The sequence below is a fragment of the Cyanistes caeruleus genome, unplaced genomic scaffold, assembly GCF_971803275.1.
Source record: "Cyanistes caeruleus unplaced genomic scaffold, bCyaCae1.hap1.1 HAP1_SCAFFOLD_81, whole genome shotgun sequence".
In the NCBI taxonomy this organism is placed as follows: Eukaryota; Metazoa; Chordata; class Aves; order Passeriformes; family Paridae; genus Cyanistes; species Cyanistes caeruleus.
In genome coordinates this window covers 354,446-375,090 of record NW_028255891.1, presented here as the reverse complement: position 1 = coordinate 375,090, position 20,645 = coordinate 354,446, and the positions used below count along the sequence as shown (strand labels likewise).

The following is a 20,645-nucleotide window of genomic DNA, read 5'->3' as shown; positions in this document are numbered from 1 at the left end:
TGGAATTTCTCTAGAAATTTGTGGGATATTGTCGAGGAATGGCTAGCTAGCAAATGTCATATTCCTATGCAGCAATTAGTTGAGAAAGAATTAGACAGTAGAGTACCGTTGGTGTGAGATGTTGCAAAGTCAGAAAGACCTTAGTGATAACTGTTAACTGAGAACAGGACACTGTGATCAGAAGAATGTGAATTCAGCACAAATGAGCGATCACAGGAATGTGGGACTAGGTGGAATTGAACTTAAATAAAAATATCCAAGAATGAGCTTGCTTTTGCACTATGTATGAGCCTAATTATTGGTGCTATATAAGTGGTTTTAGAGTTGCCAATAAATGAGACTTGCTGATCATTCATATTGAGTGCTGCATTTCTCCCGCCAAACTCATCAAATGGCGCCCGAACAACAGGGACCTTTGGGACCTTTGGGACCTTTGGGACCTTTGGAACCTTTGGAACCTTTGGGACCTTTGGGACCTTTGGGACCTTTGGGACCTTTGGGACCTTAAAAAGGAGTTGGAGTCGGCCAAGGGAGTTGGTGTCAGGGGACGGGTCCTCTGCAGCAAGGACGGTGAAACGCAACAGCTGTGCCGCGTTCCAGGCAACCTCACAGGAGAGTCCTGATCACACAGCAACGGTGCCGCGCCCCAGGCGACCTCAGAGGAGAGTCCTGCCGTAACGTGCTGCCGAAACCTTGTAGGGGCTGCAACAGCGCTGACGGTAAGATGGAAAGGCAAGCAGCATATGATTTATTTACCTGCTTTTTAGAAAAGCGACAGGTTAAAGTCTTTGATTTGCGCAAGGAGCTCCCTGGACTTCTTGCTTATGGGTATGCTCAGGGTTGTTTTCATAATCCCCATACAGTCCATGAATTAAATGAGTGGCGAAAGTTTGGAGATAAATTGTGGGAAGCTACTTTAGATGATGATAAAACTGCTAAAAAATTGGGAAAACTGTGGCGGACAGTTCATAATGTTCTTTTGCAGTATCAGGCTGAACAGGCAGCTGCCATAAAAGCATCTGCAGCTATGTCAAAAAATAGATTATTAGAGGGAATTAATGAGTGTCCATTGCCACCCGCCACGAACACAGTAATCTTGACCCCCCCCACGCAGTCACTGTCCTCTGCTGCAGCTGCTAATCCTTTTGTGCCATCTCCAATTCCTTCACCCACTAACCTTGATTCTGGAACGGAGCCTTCGGCACCGTTACCATCCTCCCCTATGGAAAATAAATCTGTCCCTGGGGTAGGGCGTGAGTTAGGTGAGGCTATTGCACGGGAAAAAAGGGAGACATGGGCTGCATTAGCACGGAATATTTTGCAAGAGGGAGATCAGGAAATAGCAGATGTTGAATTGGAAGTAGCATGTCCTGTAACCTTTGCACCGATGCAAGGGGGAGGAATACAAACTCAAATTACAGCTTTAGATTGGAAATGGTTATCACAGTTGCGATCTACAGTCAGTCAGTTTGGAGTGACCAGTGAACCGGTTAGACAGATGATTGATTATTTGTGGGGTACACAGATTTTGTGGCCTGCAGATTGTAGGAGTATTATGAAATTGATTCTTAGTTAGCATCAGCAGTTGTTGTTTAATGCACACTGGCAAGCTTATTGCCAAGAAAGTGTAAATGTGCAAAGACAGGCAGGTGATCCACTGCATGGGCTAACTTTGGAAGAACTTAGGGGATTAGGAGCATATAGTCAAGTGGAAGCACAAGCTATTTTGGGGCCAGATAAGTTGAGAGAAGGAATGCGGTTGGCACGAGCTGCATTTGATCGGATTAAGGAGCCAGGAGGTATTCCATCTTAGATGGGTATTACACAGGGGCGAGATGAGCCATTTGGAGAATTAATTGATAAAGCGGCTGCAGCTATAGAGAGGGCAGGTGTTCCTGAATATATGAGGGAAGCATTATTAAGACAATGTGCATTACAGAATTGTAATCCAGCAACCAGGTCAGTTTTAAATTCCCTAAATGCTAATTGGACTATTGAGGAGGCATTAGAGAGGATGTCTAATATACCGGTGGGCTCACAGGCAATGTTAGCCCAGGCAATTAAAGAACTAGCATCAAATCAGAGTCAGGTTTTAGCAGCTCTTGCACCCCTACAAGCAGCTACAACCAACAATGGCAGGATTCCAGCCTCCCGATTCAAATGTTTTCACTGTGGCAACCTTGGACATATTCAGAAGGAATGTACTGTACCATCTGTTTGGTGCAATCAGTGTCGCTCCAATACCCACACTGATAGTGTTTGCCGCCAGAGATCAGGAAACGGGAAGGTCAGCGCGAGAAGCCGCCGCGCCAGGACACAAATAGCAGCTGCCGGAACATCAGTGCAACTTCCCTCCAGCCTGCCACAGCAGGGAGCCTCGGCCTGGACCTGGCAGCCTCAGTGACTGTGGATTTATTGACATCTCAGCCCTACAAGATTCCCACGGGAATTTTGGGACCAGTGATAATAAATGGAAAAGCTGTGGGTGCAATAGTGTTGGGACGTTCATCTGCTAGTCTAATGGGATTGTTTATTTTACCTGGAGTAATTGATGTGGACTGTTCTGGTGAAATATATATCATGGCATATACACTGGCACCACCAGCCAGAATTGATAAGGGATTGATAAGCGAATTGCACAACTGGTGCCACTACCACAATATACCCATCAATTGACAGCACTGAAAAATCAATTACAGGGTACAGGTGGATTTGGTTCTACAGGAGGACTTACATTGTTTACCCTGGGCTTAAACACTCGACCCAAGTGAAAAGTTGTTCCCAATTATAATGGAGAATCCCACCAATTAGAAGGACTATTGGATACTGGGACAGACTCAAGTATTGTTGCTCCACAGTATTGGCCCCAGGAATGGCCTTTGTTGTCCAGTATGGTTACTGTTACAGGGGGGGGAGGCTTAACTTTGGCAAAAAGGTCTCCACAAATCCAGATTCAATTAGATGGGAAGGTCATCAATTCTGTTTTGTCAATTGTTCCATTACCAGACAAGGTTCAATGTCTAATAGGGCGAGATATTTTGTCACAACTTGGTGTTATTTTGACCAATGAGCACCCTTTAGAGTAGAGGCCATTGTTTGGACTTTCCCACTCCCATTTAAATGGATAATTCAGGAACCAGTATGGGTTGAACAGTGGCCTTTAAAAAGGGAAGTCTGCAGCAAGCTCATCAATTAGTGCTGGAACAATATCAACAAGGACATTTAAAGTTGTCAACAAGTCCTTGGAATGCCCCTATTTTTGTAATTAAAAAGAAATCTGGAAAATATCGATTGCTGCATGACTTACGTGCAGTAAATGAACAAATGGAGCCAATGGGGGCACTGCAATCTGGTTTGCCCAATCCTGCAATGTTGCCAAGAGATTGGCCCTTGTTAATAATTGATTTAGAGGACTGTTTTTTCACTATCTCACTGCATGAACAGGATACTTGCAGATTTGCTTTTACCTTGCCCTCATTAAATCGAGCAGAACCAGACAAGAGATTTGAATGGACAGTTTTACCACAGGGTATGCGTAATTCTCCTACCTTGTGCCAGCTTTATGTTGATAATGCTTTGCAGCCACTACGTGTTCGATGGCCTACAACCATTATTTATCACTATATGGATGATATTCTTTTTGCTCAGTCACAACCTTTTGCAGATTAACAAGTTAAAGACATTCAAACACAACTACTTCAGAATGGACTGGTTGTTGCACCTGAGAAAATACAGCAGTCATCCCCATGGAAATATCTCGGGGGGACTTTAACTGAGCAGTATGTTGCCCCTCAGAAACTGTCATTGAACATGTCACTTCATACTGTTCATGATGCTCAGCGATTGCTGGGGGATTTGCAATGCCTTAAACCTGTTGTGGGTATTCCTAATGAACTTTCACAACCCTTATGACCTTTGTTGAAAGGTACCGATCCTACAGCACCTATACAGGTCACCAGTGAACAACAAGAAGCTCTCAATAAAATAATGGACGGTATCCAGACAGGTGTTGTTTGTAGGCGAGATCCAGACTTGGACATTAACTTTACTGTATGGTTTGGACCTCAACATCTCATCAGTGCTTTAACACAGCAACAAAAGAAAACAGGGGAGATATGGGTATTAGAGTGGTTGTTGCCACCACTACAACACAGACATACCTTAATTCAAAAAATTGAAATTTTAGCAGATTTAATAAAACAAAGGTAGAAGTGATTGTGACAAATTATGGGTGCAGATCCAGCTGTAATTCAGATACCAATAAAAAAGGACACTTTAGACTGGTATTTAATTCACAGCTCCACACTGCAAGAAGCATTGCTTGACAACAGCAGTGTGGTCAGTACTGAGGAGGTGCCTCGAATACCACTACAATGGATAGGCCAGCAGAATTGGATTGAAAAGCCCAAACGATCATTTGTGCTGTTACCAGGGGCATCAACGGTGTTCACTGATGCTGGAAAGAAATCTCCCACAGCTGCTGCTACATGGCAAAATTCAGAAGGACAATGGAATCATCACATTATGCCAGCTCAAAAGGAGGACACATTACAAACTCTGGAATTAGTCGCTGTTGTTTGGGTTTTGGTGCAGTTTAAGGGTCCTGTTAATGTGGTAACTGATTCTTTATATGTTGCAGGAGTGAGTGAACGTATTGAAAAAGCAGACATAAAGGAAGTAAAAAATCCTCGTTTATATGAGCTGTTTTTGCAGCTTCAAAGAGCAGTAAAGTTGAGGACTGCTGCCTTTGCTATTATCCATATTCGTAGTCACAAATGGGATGTGGGTTTAGGAGAAAGAAATGCTAGGGCAAACCGATTGGTTTATAAAGATCCAAAAACAGGACTGTGGGGAGGTCCCAGCAAGGTACTGTATTGGGGACGTGGTTATCTTTGTGTGTCTACCCCCACAGGGCCTGTCTGGGTGCCGAGCCGATGGACTAAACCTGCTGATCCCAGGGATTTACCTTCAGCTGATCCAGAAAATTCTGCAGATACTTCTCGCTCTCTACCATCAACATAGAGACGGGATCTGATGAACTCTCACATGCAAATCTTGTGTACAGTACCACAGTGTGAATGTTATCCTTTTGTATGTTACATTTGTAAAGTGTGTAAAGAAAAGTGCTGGACACATTCTAAGTGGGGTCGATCCCCAAGAGGGATTTGTACAGAGTGTTACAACTTTGAAAGAAATTTCACTGAGGTTGCATTACAGGAAGGTATACAAACAGGACAATTTGAAAAAGGATCTGATAGATGGTGGGAGATTTATGCTTTTGGGATAAACCCAGAAAATTATTGTTATCATCCTAATACCCCTTTGCCGTATATTATTGAAATAACCACAATGCGCTGTCATAAAACACTTACACAGGTCAGGTGTGATATTCCAGGGGTAAAAAATAAAAATTGGGAGCAATTCTTAAAACGGCAGTCTCGAGAGAAAGGGTCTTTCCCTGAAAGTTATCCCTGCTGCTGAGAAGATGGAACACCCTGTGGTTCAAAGCAAACGAATCGACGGGTGAGGCAGAGGGGTAAAAGAAAAGGGAAGCAAGATCTCACATGGGATCCAGCCAAGATGCTGGCTGAACTGCCACAATCTTTTTAAAGTCCTTAAGTGACTATCTCTGATCAGGTTGTTGTTTTGGTTTACCATGATAAAGGAAAATGAGGGGCTCTTGATTGACATAGATGAGAGACAAAATATGTGGATAATGTGGGCCAATGAAACTGGACAAGATAATTTTTGCCTTTCAATGGCTACCCCTTCGGATCCTTTTCGAACTTGTTTAGTGGGCGCACCTTTAGAGGATTCACTCAATGCCACAATGTCTAAAAACTGGACAAAGAATTGGAAAATGCCCAAGGAAGCAAACAAAACATTATGTGAAATCCCATCAGGTAAATTCAGGATCAATATCTGTGACACAGGTTTAATCCCAGCAAATCCCATTGGTGCTCAAATTTGGTACATTGCTACAGGTTTAAATGTTACCGGGTCAGAGCCACAAGAGTTAAGACGGTTAGGCTCAGCCCCTAGCAATTATTGTTTAACTTTTGTCAATTGGGCTAGGAACAATCATGCAAAAAGGTCTCATGGGCCAAATGGTACAAATGTTTCTCCACAAAATTTGCTGTATTTGCAAAATAATGATGCATACTGTGGCAATTGGTCTCACAAGGTAAATTCTAGCAGTTCACCTCTACAATTACCACCTGGTATTTTTCTAATCTGTGGAGATCGTGCATGGCAAGGACTGCCAGCAAACATTTATGGAGGGCCTTGTTATTTTGGGAAATTGACATTGTTTGCACCCACTATACAGCAACTATGAGGAGCCAATAGAATCAGGTTACGAACAAAGAGAAGTGTGTTCCAATTGGAGCCAGAATGCAAGGATCAGGTTGAACTTTGGGAACGTCCTACAGTGATTGTGTCATCTCTTTTTACACCTGGAGTATCTAGTGCTCAAGCCTTAACACAGTTACGACGACTGGCATGTTGGACAGGAAAACAGTTTAATATTACATCAAAGGTTTTGTCTGATTTGCTTTTGGATACGAAGAGTGTTAGGCATGCTGTATTGCAGAACACAGCTGCTATTGATTTTTTGCTATTAGCACAGGGCCATGGCTGTGAAGACTTTGATGGGATGTGTTGCATGAATATTTCTGACCATTCAGTGTCTATTCATGCTCATCTCCGACAACTACAGAACAATATGAAAATATTAACCATGGAAACAAATCCATTAGAGGAATGGTTTCAATCCCTAGGTCTCACAGGATGGTTAAAATATTTGGCACAAATGGCAATTGTTGTTATATTGATCATTGTGATTGTGCTACTGTTTATTCCTTGCATACTGCAATGCTTGCAAAACATGATGAAAAGGGCTACTTCTACAGTTTTGTTAGTACAAAAAGAAAACAGGGGAATTGTAGAGGAATGGCTAGAGAGCAAAGGTCATGTTCCCATGCAGCAGTTAGCTGGGAAAGAATGAGACAATAGAGTACAGTTGGTGTGAGATGTTGCAAGGTCAGGAAGGCCTTAGTGATAACTGTTAACTGAGAACAGGACGCTGTGATCAGAAGAATGTGAATTCAGCATAGAAGAACGATCACAGGAATGTGGAATTAGGTGGAGTTGACCTTAAATAAAAATATCCAAGAATGAGCTTGCTTTTGCACTATGTATGAGCCTAATTATTGATGCTATATAAGTGGTTTTAGAGTTACCAATAAATGAGACTTGCTGATCATTCATATTGAGTGCTGCATTTCTCCCGCCGAACTCATCATTTATGTCCAAGTTCTAAACTGCAAATTTTCACACTCAAGACACAGTCATGAAGAACATGTATTTCAATTTCCTATTCCTTTAACTGCAGTGTAAAATATCTTAATATTGGAAAACATCCATAAAATCTCTCAAGGAAGGCAGCTAATGGATCCTTTTCACTAGCACGTGAACAAACTAAGGAACTAAAATCAAAGCTGAGTTCTCTTTTTCAAAAAATCAGTTACCTCTTTCTTACTCCAGTGTTATAGAAGATTTTTCACTACACATTTGGGGGTAATTTTTATCTTTCATATTTTTGGGGGGGTTTTTTTTGTTTGCTTTTGATGTTTTTGTTGATTTTTTTTACAGAAAACATGTCCTAGAAAAGGCATGTCCTTTGCTCCTGGTTCCCGTGTGGAGCAGCTCCCTTCCCGCTGGCTGAGCTGCTCAGGCAGAGCCCGGCAGCTCCTGGCCCTGCAGGGCTGAGGCTTTTCCCCGTTGCTGGGCACAGACTGATGGAGCAGCAGTGCTGAACACGGGCACACGCAGAGGGAGCAGAGCAGTGGCCTTTGCCCACCTGAAGCTCCAAGGCCAAACTCTGAGCAGGCACGGCTGCAAGAGACTCGCAGGCTCCCTGTTGGCTCTGCTGCCCCACTTGTGCCCGGCCCAGCTCTGCGGGAGGCAGAGGGAGAACAAGGGGCAGCTCCCTCCCAGCCCCAGCCCAGGGACCCCTCCAGCCCCGGGCCTTGGGGCACTGTCAGCACCCACTGCTCCAGCCACGGCTTCTGCTGGCACTGACAGCAACAACCAAACTGGGGCTGGTCCCGAGGGAGCAGCAGCAGTGCCTGCATCTGATCCCTCAGTCTGGGGCAGCCCCCTGGGGGAACACAGGGCACAGCAAGAGGGACAAAACCAGTCAAGGTCAGAGACTGGGAAGAGCCAGAGCTGGGAGCAGGAACAGCTGCTTCATTGAATCCTGGAGAAAGCTCTTGGCTGGTTCAAAGCACTGAAAGTGTGAAGAGCAGAGAGGAGGCCACACCAAACAATGCTCCTGTTTTCACATTTCCCCTCTCCATGTCCCAGAAGGAATTGAATGAACTTATTCTTCTCTCCCAGTTGTCTCCTTCAGCTTGAGCAGCTCAGCACCAGGAGCTGAAGGAGCTGAAGCCTCAGGCCACAAGAGCTGAGCAAGAGGGGGCTTTTGGACTAAAGTAATGCTGCTAAGTAATGGACCTAGCTGAATGCAGCAGATAGAATCCTGGTATTATAGAATCCATTCTGCTGGAAAAGACCTCTGAGCTCATCCAGTCCAGCCAGTCACCCAGCAGTGTCAAGCCCCCCACTAAACCTCGTTTCTGAAGTGCCAAGGTCTGCACAACAGGCCCTGAGTGAGGCCTGAACAACAGGCCCTGAGCCAAAGGTGATCTCTGGATGAACCTTCCAGCCAAAGGTTATCTGTCCATCTGCTCATTACTGAAATATGCATGGTCATGAACGCTGTGATAGATGTATCCACTCATCAATGAAACATGGATTGACCTTTCTGTGTTTAGAAGCCAGACAAGGCCATGAAATCCAACATCTGGCCTTGTTTGGGGTGTATGGTCAGGGTCGACTCCCTTGGTTCCTCCTTGAGCCCTGGCCAGGCTTTGGTAGGGACCCAAGAGGAGGATGAAACCAGATATTTCCACACCAGAAGTGCTGTCAGTTTGTTTATTCAGCACTATCAAAGCTGGGCCCTCTCTCACAGCGGGGTTGGAGCCTCACCTGTGGCTGGAGGCACCTGCAGCAATTCCCAGTGTCTGGAGTGGCTCTCCAGCCCTTGGCTGTGACAGCTTCCCCAGCTGATGGGTGGATCTGGGGATGGCAAAGTCTGAGGGGAACTGGTGCTGGATCTTTGTTAATCCCTGCAGGCAATCTTTGGCACTGATGATTGGATTCATTGCTGAGCTGCTCCTTTTGTCATCCTTTGCTGCTTGGAGCTGCAGTAAGTGACACTGATTCCTTCAGGTGGAGTTTGTGCCTTTGGTGCTGACTCTGCCCGCTGCTGAAACAAAACTGGCAAAGTCTAGCCAGATCACAACAAAATGTCACTTTTAACATGTAAATGTAAGGAATCAGTCCCATCTGTAATTCACAGAAGGGAAGCTCTCCCCAGAGTTCACTGGCTCTGGAGTGGGGCTGAGGTCAGAGCACCGTGCGAGCAGTGGGGCAGTTGGTTAAAAGAGGCTGAACCGCTGGATGTCTTAAAATGCATCCAAACATTGCATATGGAAAAAGAAAAAGAACTCATGGGTTTGGGAAGACAAGGAGGGATTTTGTTAACAGCACCAACAGAAGGAACAATTGTTTTCGGAATGCTCCCACGTGGAGTGACAGAAGAGGGTTTTAGTCTTTAGCTCAGGTTTGTTTGTCCAAGTAAAATAATAATAACAATAGCAATAACAACAATAATTATAACAACACAATAATATATATTTATATATATAACTAAAAATCGATAATGTGAAATAATGCTGACAATTCCAATTTGTTACCTTTGGCTGCTCACTGTAACACTAAAATACCCTACAAAAAAGGACTAGCAAAGACCCAAATGTCAATGGTAAACTTTGTGAATTGTATACAAGGAATAACGGAGGAAGGGATAAAACTGGCAATTTTTATAGGGTTTGGCAATGCTGTGATGTGGAATGCTTTGTCTGTTCCTGTGAAAAACACAGTGATTAAGACTGCTGGGTTTTTCATGTATCACACTATCTACAAGCTACAGGATTGGTTGAACAATTGTTAAAAGAGCAGTTGATAAAATGAGGAGATGGGAACCTGTCCCGGTGGAGAACCCATCTCCCAGATGAGCTCCATGCCCTTAACAATGGGCCCACTGGGAAATGGAAACCCCTGGGTGTGCACGGCTGCACCCAATTTGCAAACACAGCCATGGACAGTGAGACTTGGGCTGCCTGGGAAATTGTTCTGGGTGTGATGGCCCCTGCCAGGGCCACCCCAGAGGCTGCAGGGCTGGACCTTCATGCACTGGAATTCATTAGGAGAAATCAGAAGCAAATGACAGTTTAAAATACAGGAATAAGAATTCAGATTCCTCCAGGACACTTTGGTTTGATAACTGCTTACTGGAGCTTGGCCTTGCAAAGGGTTCATGTCACGGGAGGAGGAATTGATGCAGATTATCAAGGAGAAATTGAAGTAAGTCTGTTAAACAATAGCGAACAAGATTTGATTGTTCAACCCCATGACAAGGTAGAAGAAATATTGATATCGCCATTTAAAAAATAATTGTGAAGAAAGGATATCCACTTCAAATTGCCTCCATTTGTGGATAAAAAGAGTTTGGACCCAGCAGTCCTAATAAAGGAGCCAGAGTGTGGGTCCAGAGGCCAAATGGCCCTCCCAAGCCAGCTGAAGGAACAGCTCTGGGCAAAGACAACATTGTTTGAATCCTGAGACCTGTGCAGGAACAATGGGAATATGTCCCTGCAGCCAAGTGTTCTCTGCCAGAACAAGTCGATGGGATGGGATATTGTTTTACAGACCCTGCCAGACCAAATCTCCCTGTTTGCCCCAACGGCCCCTTTGGAGAATGCTCAGATCCACAGGGCTCCATGTGAAGGCTGATGTGACCCTGAGGGACTTCCACACCAATTCCAGCCAGGAGCCTGGCTGTCCCTCAGGGACTGGGACCCGGCACCTCTCCAGCCGAAGGGGAAAGGACCCCAGCAAGCCTTGTTAGCCACAGACAGCGCGGTAAAGCTGAACAGCAAAGGACCTTGGGGACATTATTCTGGAATTCAAAAGGTGCCAGCTCCATGGACAACAGAATTATTGTTCCTAACGTGAATGAGAGTGAGGAAAAAGAATGAGTAGGCTTGTGATGGTAAAGCACAGAAATCCTTTCACATTGTGACCTCCAACTAGAACAGGGCTTGGTTTCTCCGGAAGGGAAATCTCAGTCAATCCTGTAAAACTGATAATTGCATTCCTGTGTTCCACAGCACAGTTTTCTCTGAGTGTCCCTGCACTGGATCTGTTACGAGTCAGAGCCCATTGACAGAGTTTTGGCCACCCCACAGGGTGAGCCCTCCGAGGGAACCCCATTCCTCCCAACCTGAGCTGAGAACATACCCAGCAATTAGTTACATTGAGTATTTTGGCTACTTTGATCTTTAAATTTTCAAAATAATTTTGATTACTAATGCCTTGATTAAATTAAGAGGTGTTTCTGGCAAACAAAGATCCTGTCTGACTCTCAAGATACAACTTACAGGTGTTGGGGGTTCGGTGTCCTTTATTTTCTATTTAGTTCTGGCTTGCCTGTGGAATTTTTACTCATGACTTGCAGGGAAAACTTAACTGCGGGTACCTGGTGGGTGCTTGAGGAAAAACAAAGAGTTTGGCTGGGCCCAGGGGGGGAAGAGGGCAGGAAAAGGGGAGGGTGGGGACAGTTTGGTGGCTTCTTCAGCCTCAGAGAAGAACACTTTGGGTGCAGAGCTGTTGTGGTGGGGAGAAGGGAATTTCGCCATCACCCAGATGGAGCTGCTGCTTCTTCTCCTTCTTCCCTCTTCATTGGTGGCCTCGCACCCCCTGTCCTGCTGGGACGTGTGGCAGTTCCAGCCACCGCCACGGAGCTGCTGATCCACCTCAGCCACTGGCCCGGGATCTCAGCTCATCCCTGCTGTTCCAGCTGAGTGTTCCTCAGAGCCCTGCAGGAGCACCAGCACTGACTGCCAACCCGAGGGGGTTTGTGAAACAAAGCCTCTCCTCCATCCTTTCCCGTCTCAGCCCAGAAAGCTGTCACGGGGTCCCTGGCTCTGTTTTCTTGCTAACGCTGTAGTTATTGTTGTTTGTTTGCCTGGTTATAAATATTAGTAAAAAACTGTCATTCCTATCCCCAGATCTCTGCCTGAGAGCCCCTTGATTTCAGGATTATCATAATTTGGAGGGAGGGGGTCTACATTTTTCATTCCAAGGGAGGCTCCTGCCCTCCCTAGCAGACACCTGTCTCTCAACACTGAGACATTTGCATGAGTAAATTTTGCAAAGTTTTCAATAAAATTCTTATTGATAAATTTGCCTCCATTTCATTTCTAACAAGCTGTTCCTAAAGATCCCATCAGGCTGTCTTAGACACTTTGGGCAAGGGATTCCTTCCAAGCTGGGCCACTTGGGGGAGGGGATGGGGGCGGCCCCAGGGCGGAGGGCAGGGTGTGCAAGGGCCCTTTGTGACACGCTGCAGCACGGTCACCGTGGGATGGTGGCAACGGGAGCAGATGTCAAAGGGCCTTTTGTGACACGTGCTGCCATAGGAGCTGGCGGTGACAGGGCCACTCCACAGTGCTCGGTGCACGCGACGGGTCAGGACACGCCAGAGCGGTGCTGTGAGGAGCCCCCGCACAGCGCACTCCTTTGTGTCGGACCTGGAGCTTTTCTGAAGCACTATTCCTACAGGTGACCTCGAGGCCAGACCACAGGTCTTGCTGACCTGCGGCCTTCCTGAGGCTTCCTTATTAAGGTTCTCTTGAGGGCAGACCGTGGGACTTGGTGACCCGGAGCTTTTCCGAGGTGTCGCCCATCCCTGCAGTCTCTGCCCTTGAGACCAGACCACAGTCCCTGTCGAGGAGCCTCCTGTCCTTGTGGCAGGAGCCCTCAAGACCCAAGTGCAGGACTTGCTGTCTTGCAATCTTGCCAGGACTTGAGTCTTGCAGGTGCCTTCCAGGCACGACTGCAGGACTTGCTGACTCCGAGCTTTTCCGAGCCATCTCTCCTGCAAGCAACCATAAATCCAGTCACTGCCATGGAGCAGCGACCCCCAAGAGTGCCCAAGTTGGCCTGGCTTGAGGAGCAGGAAGAAGAAGGCTCTGGAGCTGTCCTGGCACAGGAGTCTGAAGAGGTGCAGGAGTTCCAGGCACCACAGGAGGGTGAGTTGCAGAGCTCGGCATTAGGGCTAGTGCCTGTTGCCAGCTTGGCCCCATCCCATTCCATGCCATGCCATCCCCTGGTGCTGTTCCTATGGAAAGGATGGGAGAGTCCTATAGAAGACAGGGAGCAGCGACCCCCAAGAGTGCCCAAGCTGGCCTGGGTGGAGGAGGACGAGGAGGAGGTCGAGGAAGAAGGCCCTGGAGCTGCCCCAGCACCAGAGACCGAAGAGGTGCAGCAGTTGCAGCCGCTGGAGGAGGGTGAGTGGCAGAGCTGGGCCACAGGGCTGGTGCCTGCGGCCATCTTGGCCCCATCCCATCCCATTGCATCCCATCTCATCCCATCCCACACTGTCCTGTGGACACACACCCATGGACAGCACAAAAAAGGGGCTGGGGCTGCCCCCGCAGCAGTGGCCGTGCTGCATCCCCTGGGGCATCCCGGGACTGTCCCTGCCTGGGGAACGCAGGGCTGGGCTGTGCTCTCCGGCCTCTCCCGCAGCCCCTCAGCTCTGGCTGCTCTTTGCCAGATGCAGCCATGGACGGCACGCAAGAGCAGGACACCGCCCGTGGCCGCTTCCGCAGAGCAGCGCAGGTACCTGCAGCCATCCCCACCTGCGCTGGGCCTGCTGGCACTACTCAGCCCAGCACTGCACTTGGAGCACTCCATGCAACTTCCCTGCCTTCCTGCCCTTCTCCTACAGTTTCTTTACCAATACATCAAGAGAATTGGCAAGGAAGACACCAGACCTACGGACACTGAGGTCAAAGCATCCTCAGAAGTCTTGGCGGAACAGAGCAGCGCTGCCCAGCTGGATCTGCTTGTAGAGACGGCTCTTTTCAATCCAGAGCAAGTAAGCAGCCTGTGGCCAGCCTTTGATCCTCCAGCAATTGCTTGGCTTTCCCAAGCCACGCCTGCTGCTCACTTGAAGCTTTTGAGGCCATGGCAGTGGGCTGGAAGAGAAGCACTTGTCTGGGGAAGAAGCTGGGCACATTGCTGACTCCCTCTGCTAGCATTCCAAGTCTCCCTGTGCCTTCTCCAGGTGCCTGGCGTGGTGAGGTACATCCACCAGTGGCTCATGGCCAATGAGGCTGCTGAGCACAGGATGGACTGGGCCCTGATGCAAGTGGCCGAGGCAGAGCCCGATGATGTGGCCATCACTCTCCTGCGGGTGGCCCCAACGTGTGACAGGTATGGGGCCCAGCTGCCCCGAGGCCTCAGGGCTCCCCAGCCCATCACCCAGTACAGCCCGGCCCAGGGCTGTGAGCAACACAGACTTGCAGGGCCCTCTGGCTGCTCCCTTTGCCAGCCCTGCTACAAAGTCGGCCCCCGAGCCCGCTGCCGTGCTGCCAGCCTGCCCCTCAGGGGCCTGTCCCCACAGGGCTGGGCTGCCTGGCTGCTGCTGCCGCTCAGGGGCAGTGGGCACAGGCAGAGCTGGCGGCCAGCTCAGCTCCCCGCTGCTGCCCAGCCCACGGTGCTGTGTCTGACCCCGCAGAGCTGCTATGGCCATGTGGACGACCATCTTGCTCTCGCCCTGGATTTCAGAGGAAGTGACACCGCTCCTCATCAATGTGGTGGGGAGCTGGCCGCAGAAAAACCTGGGCACCTCTGATGGGGACAAGACGGCTGTCTTTTCCCTGACTGTGAGTTTCGGGAGCTGGCCTTTGCTCACCGCAAGGCCGGCCGCCTCTCCAGCAGCTCTGTTGCCTCCTTCCCCCACTGCATCTCCCTGCTTCAGGCACTGGCCACAAACCTGGCCTAGGGGCAGCTTCAGGGCCACCAGGCCCGCTGCTCCCCCTGCGTCTGCCCCGGCCTCTCCCTGCCACGCTCAGGCCCTGCCACACAGACGCCCCGGCACTGAGCGCTGTCTCGGGCTGCTTTGTCCTCTGCAGGCAACTCTGGTGATGTGGAAGATCCTCCAGGGGCCCTGTTGCCCACAGATCCTCACAGTCTATTTCCCCCGCCTCTTTGTGCATCTCCTCTTCCAAACGTACTTCAGTACTTTGTATATGACAGAGGACGTCCATACCTTCTGGAAGGAATGCCAGGAGCAACACGGCCTCTCCACCAGCCCCAACAGGTGCTCCATGCCACTCCTCCTGTCCCTGCCACTTCCCCAGCCTCAGAGCCAGTGCTCCAAGCATCACCTGGGCTTTGCTGTGCACACAGGTTTGCAGTGCAGACCCTGAAGGCCCTGCTCTGCAGTCTCCACTTGGAGCATGTGGTGGTGGCAATGGAACGCAAGCGTGGCTGGGACACGCTGCTCTGTGCTGACACCCACCACTATGCCGTGGGTCTGCTGGCCAGGTGAGCCCCCCTTCTCCCCACTGCCTCTGACATTTGTGCCCCCTGTCCGGGATGCCCCCCCACAGTCCCCGTGGCCATGGGCCTGAGGGCCTCGTCAGCGAGGGATGGCCAAGGAGACTGCAAAAGGCTGTGAGAGGAGGGTGCCCAGGAGCAGCCACATCTCAAGGGCCCAAATCACCTCACAGTGTTCTGGGGCAATAGGACAACTGTGTCCATCAGTCCTGGGAGAGGCTTTTCGCACCCTTGCTGAGACTCTTTCTGCCATTTTCCGCCTTCCAGGGTAATGCGCCGTGCATCCGCCCACTTGTGCAAAAGCATCTTAAGCTACCTGCTTGAGGTGCTCAGCAAACCGTTGCCACACTGGGATGTCTCTGCCATGGCATTCCTTGTGGAGGTGAGCCTGATGGCCAGCACTACCTCGTTCAGCTCCCTGCCAGCCCTGTCCCCTGGCATAGCCACAGCTGCCTGGGACGTCACCCACGCCCTGTGCTGCTGCCTGGGCCCAGCCCTGCGCACTTCCAGGCTCCTGCCGGCCAGCTCCCCTCTCACTGCCCTGTGCCTTTCAGCTCCTAGATTGCCTGGACTTGAGTGACTGTGGTGACAGCCTAATGGACATCTTGTATAAGTACCTGTGGTACAACTCCACACAGATGCATCACCAGGTGCTCAGGGCTCTCCTCCTGCTAAAGGACCGTCCCTCCATGGTGAGAAGGGGGCAGCAGCTGAAGCTGTGTGGGCAGCATGAGGCTGGGCAATGCTGTCCCTTGGCCTTGGCTGGCCTTTGCCTTGGGCGCTGAGGCAGCTCCTCGCAGCTCTCCTGCCTCCTGCTTCAGCTGCCCGAGTGCTTTGGGACAGCCCTTTGGCCTCTGGGCCCTGCGGCAGCTGCCCGGGCTTTCACACATTTGTGTTCTGCACAGGCCGAAAGAATTCAGAGCCTGACAGGAAGACTAGTGCACCTCCTGTGGGACTTGGACAGTGATGTGGCCAGGATGAGCATTGCTCTCCTGAGCTATATTTTCACGGATGAAGACACCCCAATATCCTGGCGCAGGGCCCTGCAGCTGGCTGAGCCGCTCCTGAAACTCCTGGACAATGTAAGGCTCTGTGCTCCAGCCACGGCCACTGGCTGCTGCCCAGACACTTTGTGCCCTGTGCATTTGCAGGCCTGCGCCAATGTGGGCCACAAGAAGCCAATGATGAGGTCATTTTTCCTTCCTTCCTTTCATACAGCCCGATAGCCAGGTGCAGCTGCTCTCCATGTTTCTCCTTCGAAGAGTGATGTCTTCGGCAGAAGAAGAAGGAAGAAAGCCCCTGAAGGAACGAGTGTACCAGAGCCTGCTCCCACTCTTTTTCCACTGCCAAGATGAGAATCGGCATGTGGCAGAGGTGAGGACTCCTGGGCTGCTGCTGCGCCTTGGCAGGGGGCTCAGCTGCCTCCTGCCCTGACGCAGGCTTGCAGGCTGCAGCCTCCTCCAGCCCTTGGCACTGGGACACTCCTGTGCCCTGCCTTGTGGGGCCATTTGCGGCTCTCTGCTGCTCCCCAGGCCTCTCGGACAACGCTCCTTCGCGCGGCTCACTTCCTGAAGAGGCCAGACCTGGAGAAAGCTGTGAGGAAGGAGAAGCTGTGGAAGTTTGCCAGGCTCGTGGTAAGGACGGCCTGGAAGTGCCAGCCTCAGGCTAGAGAAGCCCCCTGGCCCCGGTGCTCAGTGTGTGGGGCTGGCAGCTGTGCCTCTGCCCACTGCTGCAGCCGGGGGCCGCACGGCTTCTTCTCCAGCCCCCTGTGGCCCCGAGCCGGGTGCCGATGGAGCCCCGGCCCAGCGGGGCTGCGGGCCGGGCCGGCACCGCGGCTCCCCGGGCAGCAGCCGGCCCTCTGCCCCCTCCAGAGCCCGGCGCCAGCGGCTGCTGGCCGGGCCTCAGGGCTGGCCGGGCACGGGTGGCCGGGGCTGGCCGCAGGCAGCAGCGCCCCGCCGAGGGGCAGAGCCCGCGCCAACCCTTCCCTCCTGCCGCTCTCTCCAGCTGGCCGACCACAGGATCCCCTTGGCCGAGCACCTGCGCCGGGCCCTGCAGTACCTGCAGGACCCACAGGAGACCCTGCGAGCGGCGGCCATCAGGGTCATCGGTGAGTCCCGAGCCCGGGCTCCCTCCCCGCCCCGCCGCAGCTCGGCCCCAGCCCCGGCTGCTGCCCCGGCAGCGGCACCCGGGCCCGGCGCCCTGGAGCCCCGGCTGCCCTCGGGGCTGCTGCTGCCGGCCTCTGGCAGCCGTGCCCTTGGGCTGGGTCAGGGTGCGGCAAGGGCCCGGGCTGAGCCCTGCCGGGGCAGGAGGCCGTGTGGCCACAGGGCTGGCAGCGCCGCTGGCAGGGAGCTGTGCTGCTGGGACCCTGACAGGCTCTGTGTTCTCAGGGATGGCCGGGGAGCAGCTGAGGGGGCAGCACGCAGAGCTCCAGGTCTTGTGCAGAGGTGAGCCACGGCAGCGGGCTGACAGTGTTGGCTGTCGGGGGAGCTGCAAGCCCTGGCCTGGCTGTGGAGGGCTCTGCTCCCTGTGCCGATGAGGGGCGGCGTGGGCAGAGCACAGTGAGATTTCAGGGCCACGTGGGACATTTGTGGCCAGCAGCTTCGGGCTGACCCCCTTGCTCCCTGCTCCCTCCTGGCCAAGGCAAGAGCCGGCTGGCATGGCCCTGGCAGGGGGCTCTCGCTGGGCCCCCACAGCTCTGGGGTGTGACCGTGGCTCTGTTTGTCTCTCTTGCAGCCCTCGAACGCCTGATGGAGGACAGAAGCGGTGCCGTGTCAGACCTGGCACTTGAGACGCTGTATGTCCTCCGGGCCATCCAGAGTGCCCGATATTCCATCCTGCAGAGGATGCAAGACCAAATCCTCAGGGCATGGAGGACACGGCCTCGTCTGTCAGGCCTGGGCTGGCTGCGCTGCTGGAGATGTGCTCAGCACTGATTTTGGAGGCTCTGGCTACTGGGGCCACCTGGGCTAGCCGGGATGTTTTATTTCATAAGAATTGTATTCTTCTGTTTTTTTCTTTTTAGTATGTAAATAATATAGGATATGTTAGGGCTGAGAGGCTCTATCTTCTGGGGCCACATGGGCCATCTGTTATTTTTGTGTCATAGAGATTGTTTTTTTCTTCGTTTCGTTTCCATCTAGTATGTAAATAATATAGGATATGTTATAAACCACAAGAGTCCCAAGACCTTTCTTTTGCTGCCCAGGGTGTGTGGGGCATAGGGGAAGAGAGGGAAAAGGGTTCTTGTGTTCAGCAACCTGCCGGGGCATGCAGTGGCGCAGGGGAAATGGCCAGAAGCCCCTTGGCCTTTGGTGGTTGTGCTGAAGCCACAAGCCCTGTGGCAGGCAGGAAGCGCCATCTGTGTCCTGCTGCCCGTGTGTTGCTGCCGTGATGGCTGAGGAGCTGCTGGAGCTCCTGTGGGGCTGCGGCGCTGCTGCCGGGCCAGGCTGGGGGTGCCCCTGAGGGCACGGGGTGCTGGGAGGCCGTGAAGGGATGAGGGGCTGCGGAGGCCCAGACGGGACAAGGCAGTGGGAAGGCACGAGGGGCATGTGTGAGGGAGTGGGTGGCAGGAGGTTCCAAGGGGACAGAAGGCCCTGGAAGAGCCGGGGTGGTGGGAAGCCCTGAGGAATTGGGTGTCAGAGGCCATAAGCAGCCCCCGGGCAGCCGCCTGGTCCCTGACACCCGGCTGCTCCAGTGCTGCCCCAAAATGTCCCCCAGGCCTGCAGCAGAAGGCCTGGAGGCTGGGACACCACCCCAGCGGGAGGGTGGGGACAGCCCGAGGTGCCCAGGCTGGGCTGGCTGGGGACATGGAGGGCAGGGGGGTGCTGCCAGGCCACGGCCACTGGGTGCCTCCAGGAAGGGGCAGTGGGCAGAGGCAGGGCTGGCGGCCAGCCCGGGCCCTCGCGGCTGCCCAGGCCACGCTGCTGTGACCGAGGCCCCCCTGACACAGAGCTCGGGGCCCACAGAGCTGCTTCCACCATGGGGAGGGTGGCGATGTCTCCTCCAGCAGGGCTGCCCAGTGGCTGCTGCCCAAGCGGCTCTGGAGCCCACAGAAACAGCAGCAGAGTGTGCCCAGGAACAGCAGCAGCCCCAACGTCGGCACCTGCGCACTGAGGCGTCCGCAGCAGCCGGGTGCCAAACAGGGGGAGGCTGTGGGCACAATTGCCTTTGCTTTGGCAAAAGGCTTCAGCAGAGTTGGCCACAATGGCTTTCTCTTCACTTGCAGCCTCACAGCAACACTTGCCAGCTTCAGCTGCAGCCTGTGCCCATGACTGACTTGGATGGCCGTGCTTGAGGGCGAGCTCGCCTTTCACACTCAGGTGTCCCAAGGCAGTGGCATTGGCACCATCCTGAGTGAGAGAGAGAGAGAGAGAGAGAGAGAGAGAGTCTGATGGGGCAGCTGCCCTCCCTCTCATCTGTCCAGGCACCTTAAAGACACATGAAACCAAATCCTGGACTTGCTTGGAACAAAGGAAGAAGCAGCATGCACTGAAAAAAAGCAGGGACTTACACGGCTCAGTTTTGCTCTCCACTTGGGCAATCCCAGAATCCCTGAGCACTTGGTGTTGCAAAGTAGCATCAACATCATCCAGTCTCCAGCCACCCTGCCATGGGCACAAGTGGTGTGCAGGCACAAGGTGTCACTAGAACTGGGAGAACACTTTTCCATGTTGACCTTTTCCTCTCCTGGATTTCAAGCAGAGATGAAAACATCATCTGGTGAATGACAGGTGAATAGTGTAGCTCACAGAACTAGGAGTAGGTGTCTCCAATGGCCCATGGTGTGTCCATTCAACCATTGTTAGATTGTCCAGTTGGAGCTCAGCGCGGTGCAGCCCGGGCACAGGCACCAGGCTGGTCCATTTCAGCATCCCAAAGTCTTGGTGGCTCCCTGTGCACCCATTGTCTCCTGAATCCATTCTTGAACTCCCAGTTACTGCTGTGCAGGACATGAGAACACAGGAGCAGCTTGTTTGGCTCATTCTTGCCTTTTGCTGCTCCTGCCTAAAGGAATCATCAGGACTATATGCTGATGGAATGGGATCGCTGAACAGCAGGGACTTTGTCTGTAGAGTCTAAAACTAAAACCTTGTCTGACTGTTCAGACA

The 20,645-nt window shown here is 51.7% G+C and overlaps 1 protein-coding gene across 1 annotated transcript in view; it reads left to right on the top strand.

Moving 5' to 3' along the window:
• Positions 1 to 18,709, top strand: part of LOC147646709 (maestro heat-like repeat-containing protein family member 7) — a 65,351-nt gene extending 46,642 nt beyond the window's left edge. The window contains exons 12-16 of the mRNA XM_086873034.1: positions 16,756 to 16,911; positions 17,070 to 17,171; positions 17,542 to 17,644; positions 17,925 to 17,981; positions 18,271 to 18,709. Coding sequence (XP_086729160.1) covers positions 16,756 to 16,911; positions 17,070 to 17,171; positions 17,542 to 17,644; positions 17,925 to 17,981; positions 18,271 to 18,470 — 618 coding nt within the window. The 3' untranslated portion in view covers positions 18,471 to 18,709. The remainder of the gene's footprint in view (positions 1 to 16,755; positions 16,912 to 17,069; positions 17,172 to 17,541; positions 17,645 to 17,924; positions 17,982 to 18,270) is intronic.
• The last annotated feature ends 1,936 nt before the right edge of the window (positions 18,710 to 20,645 follow it).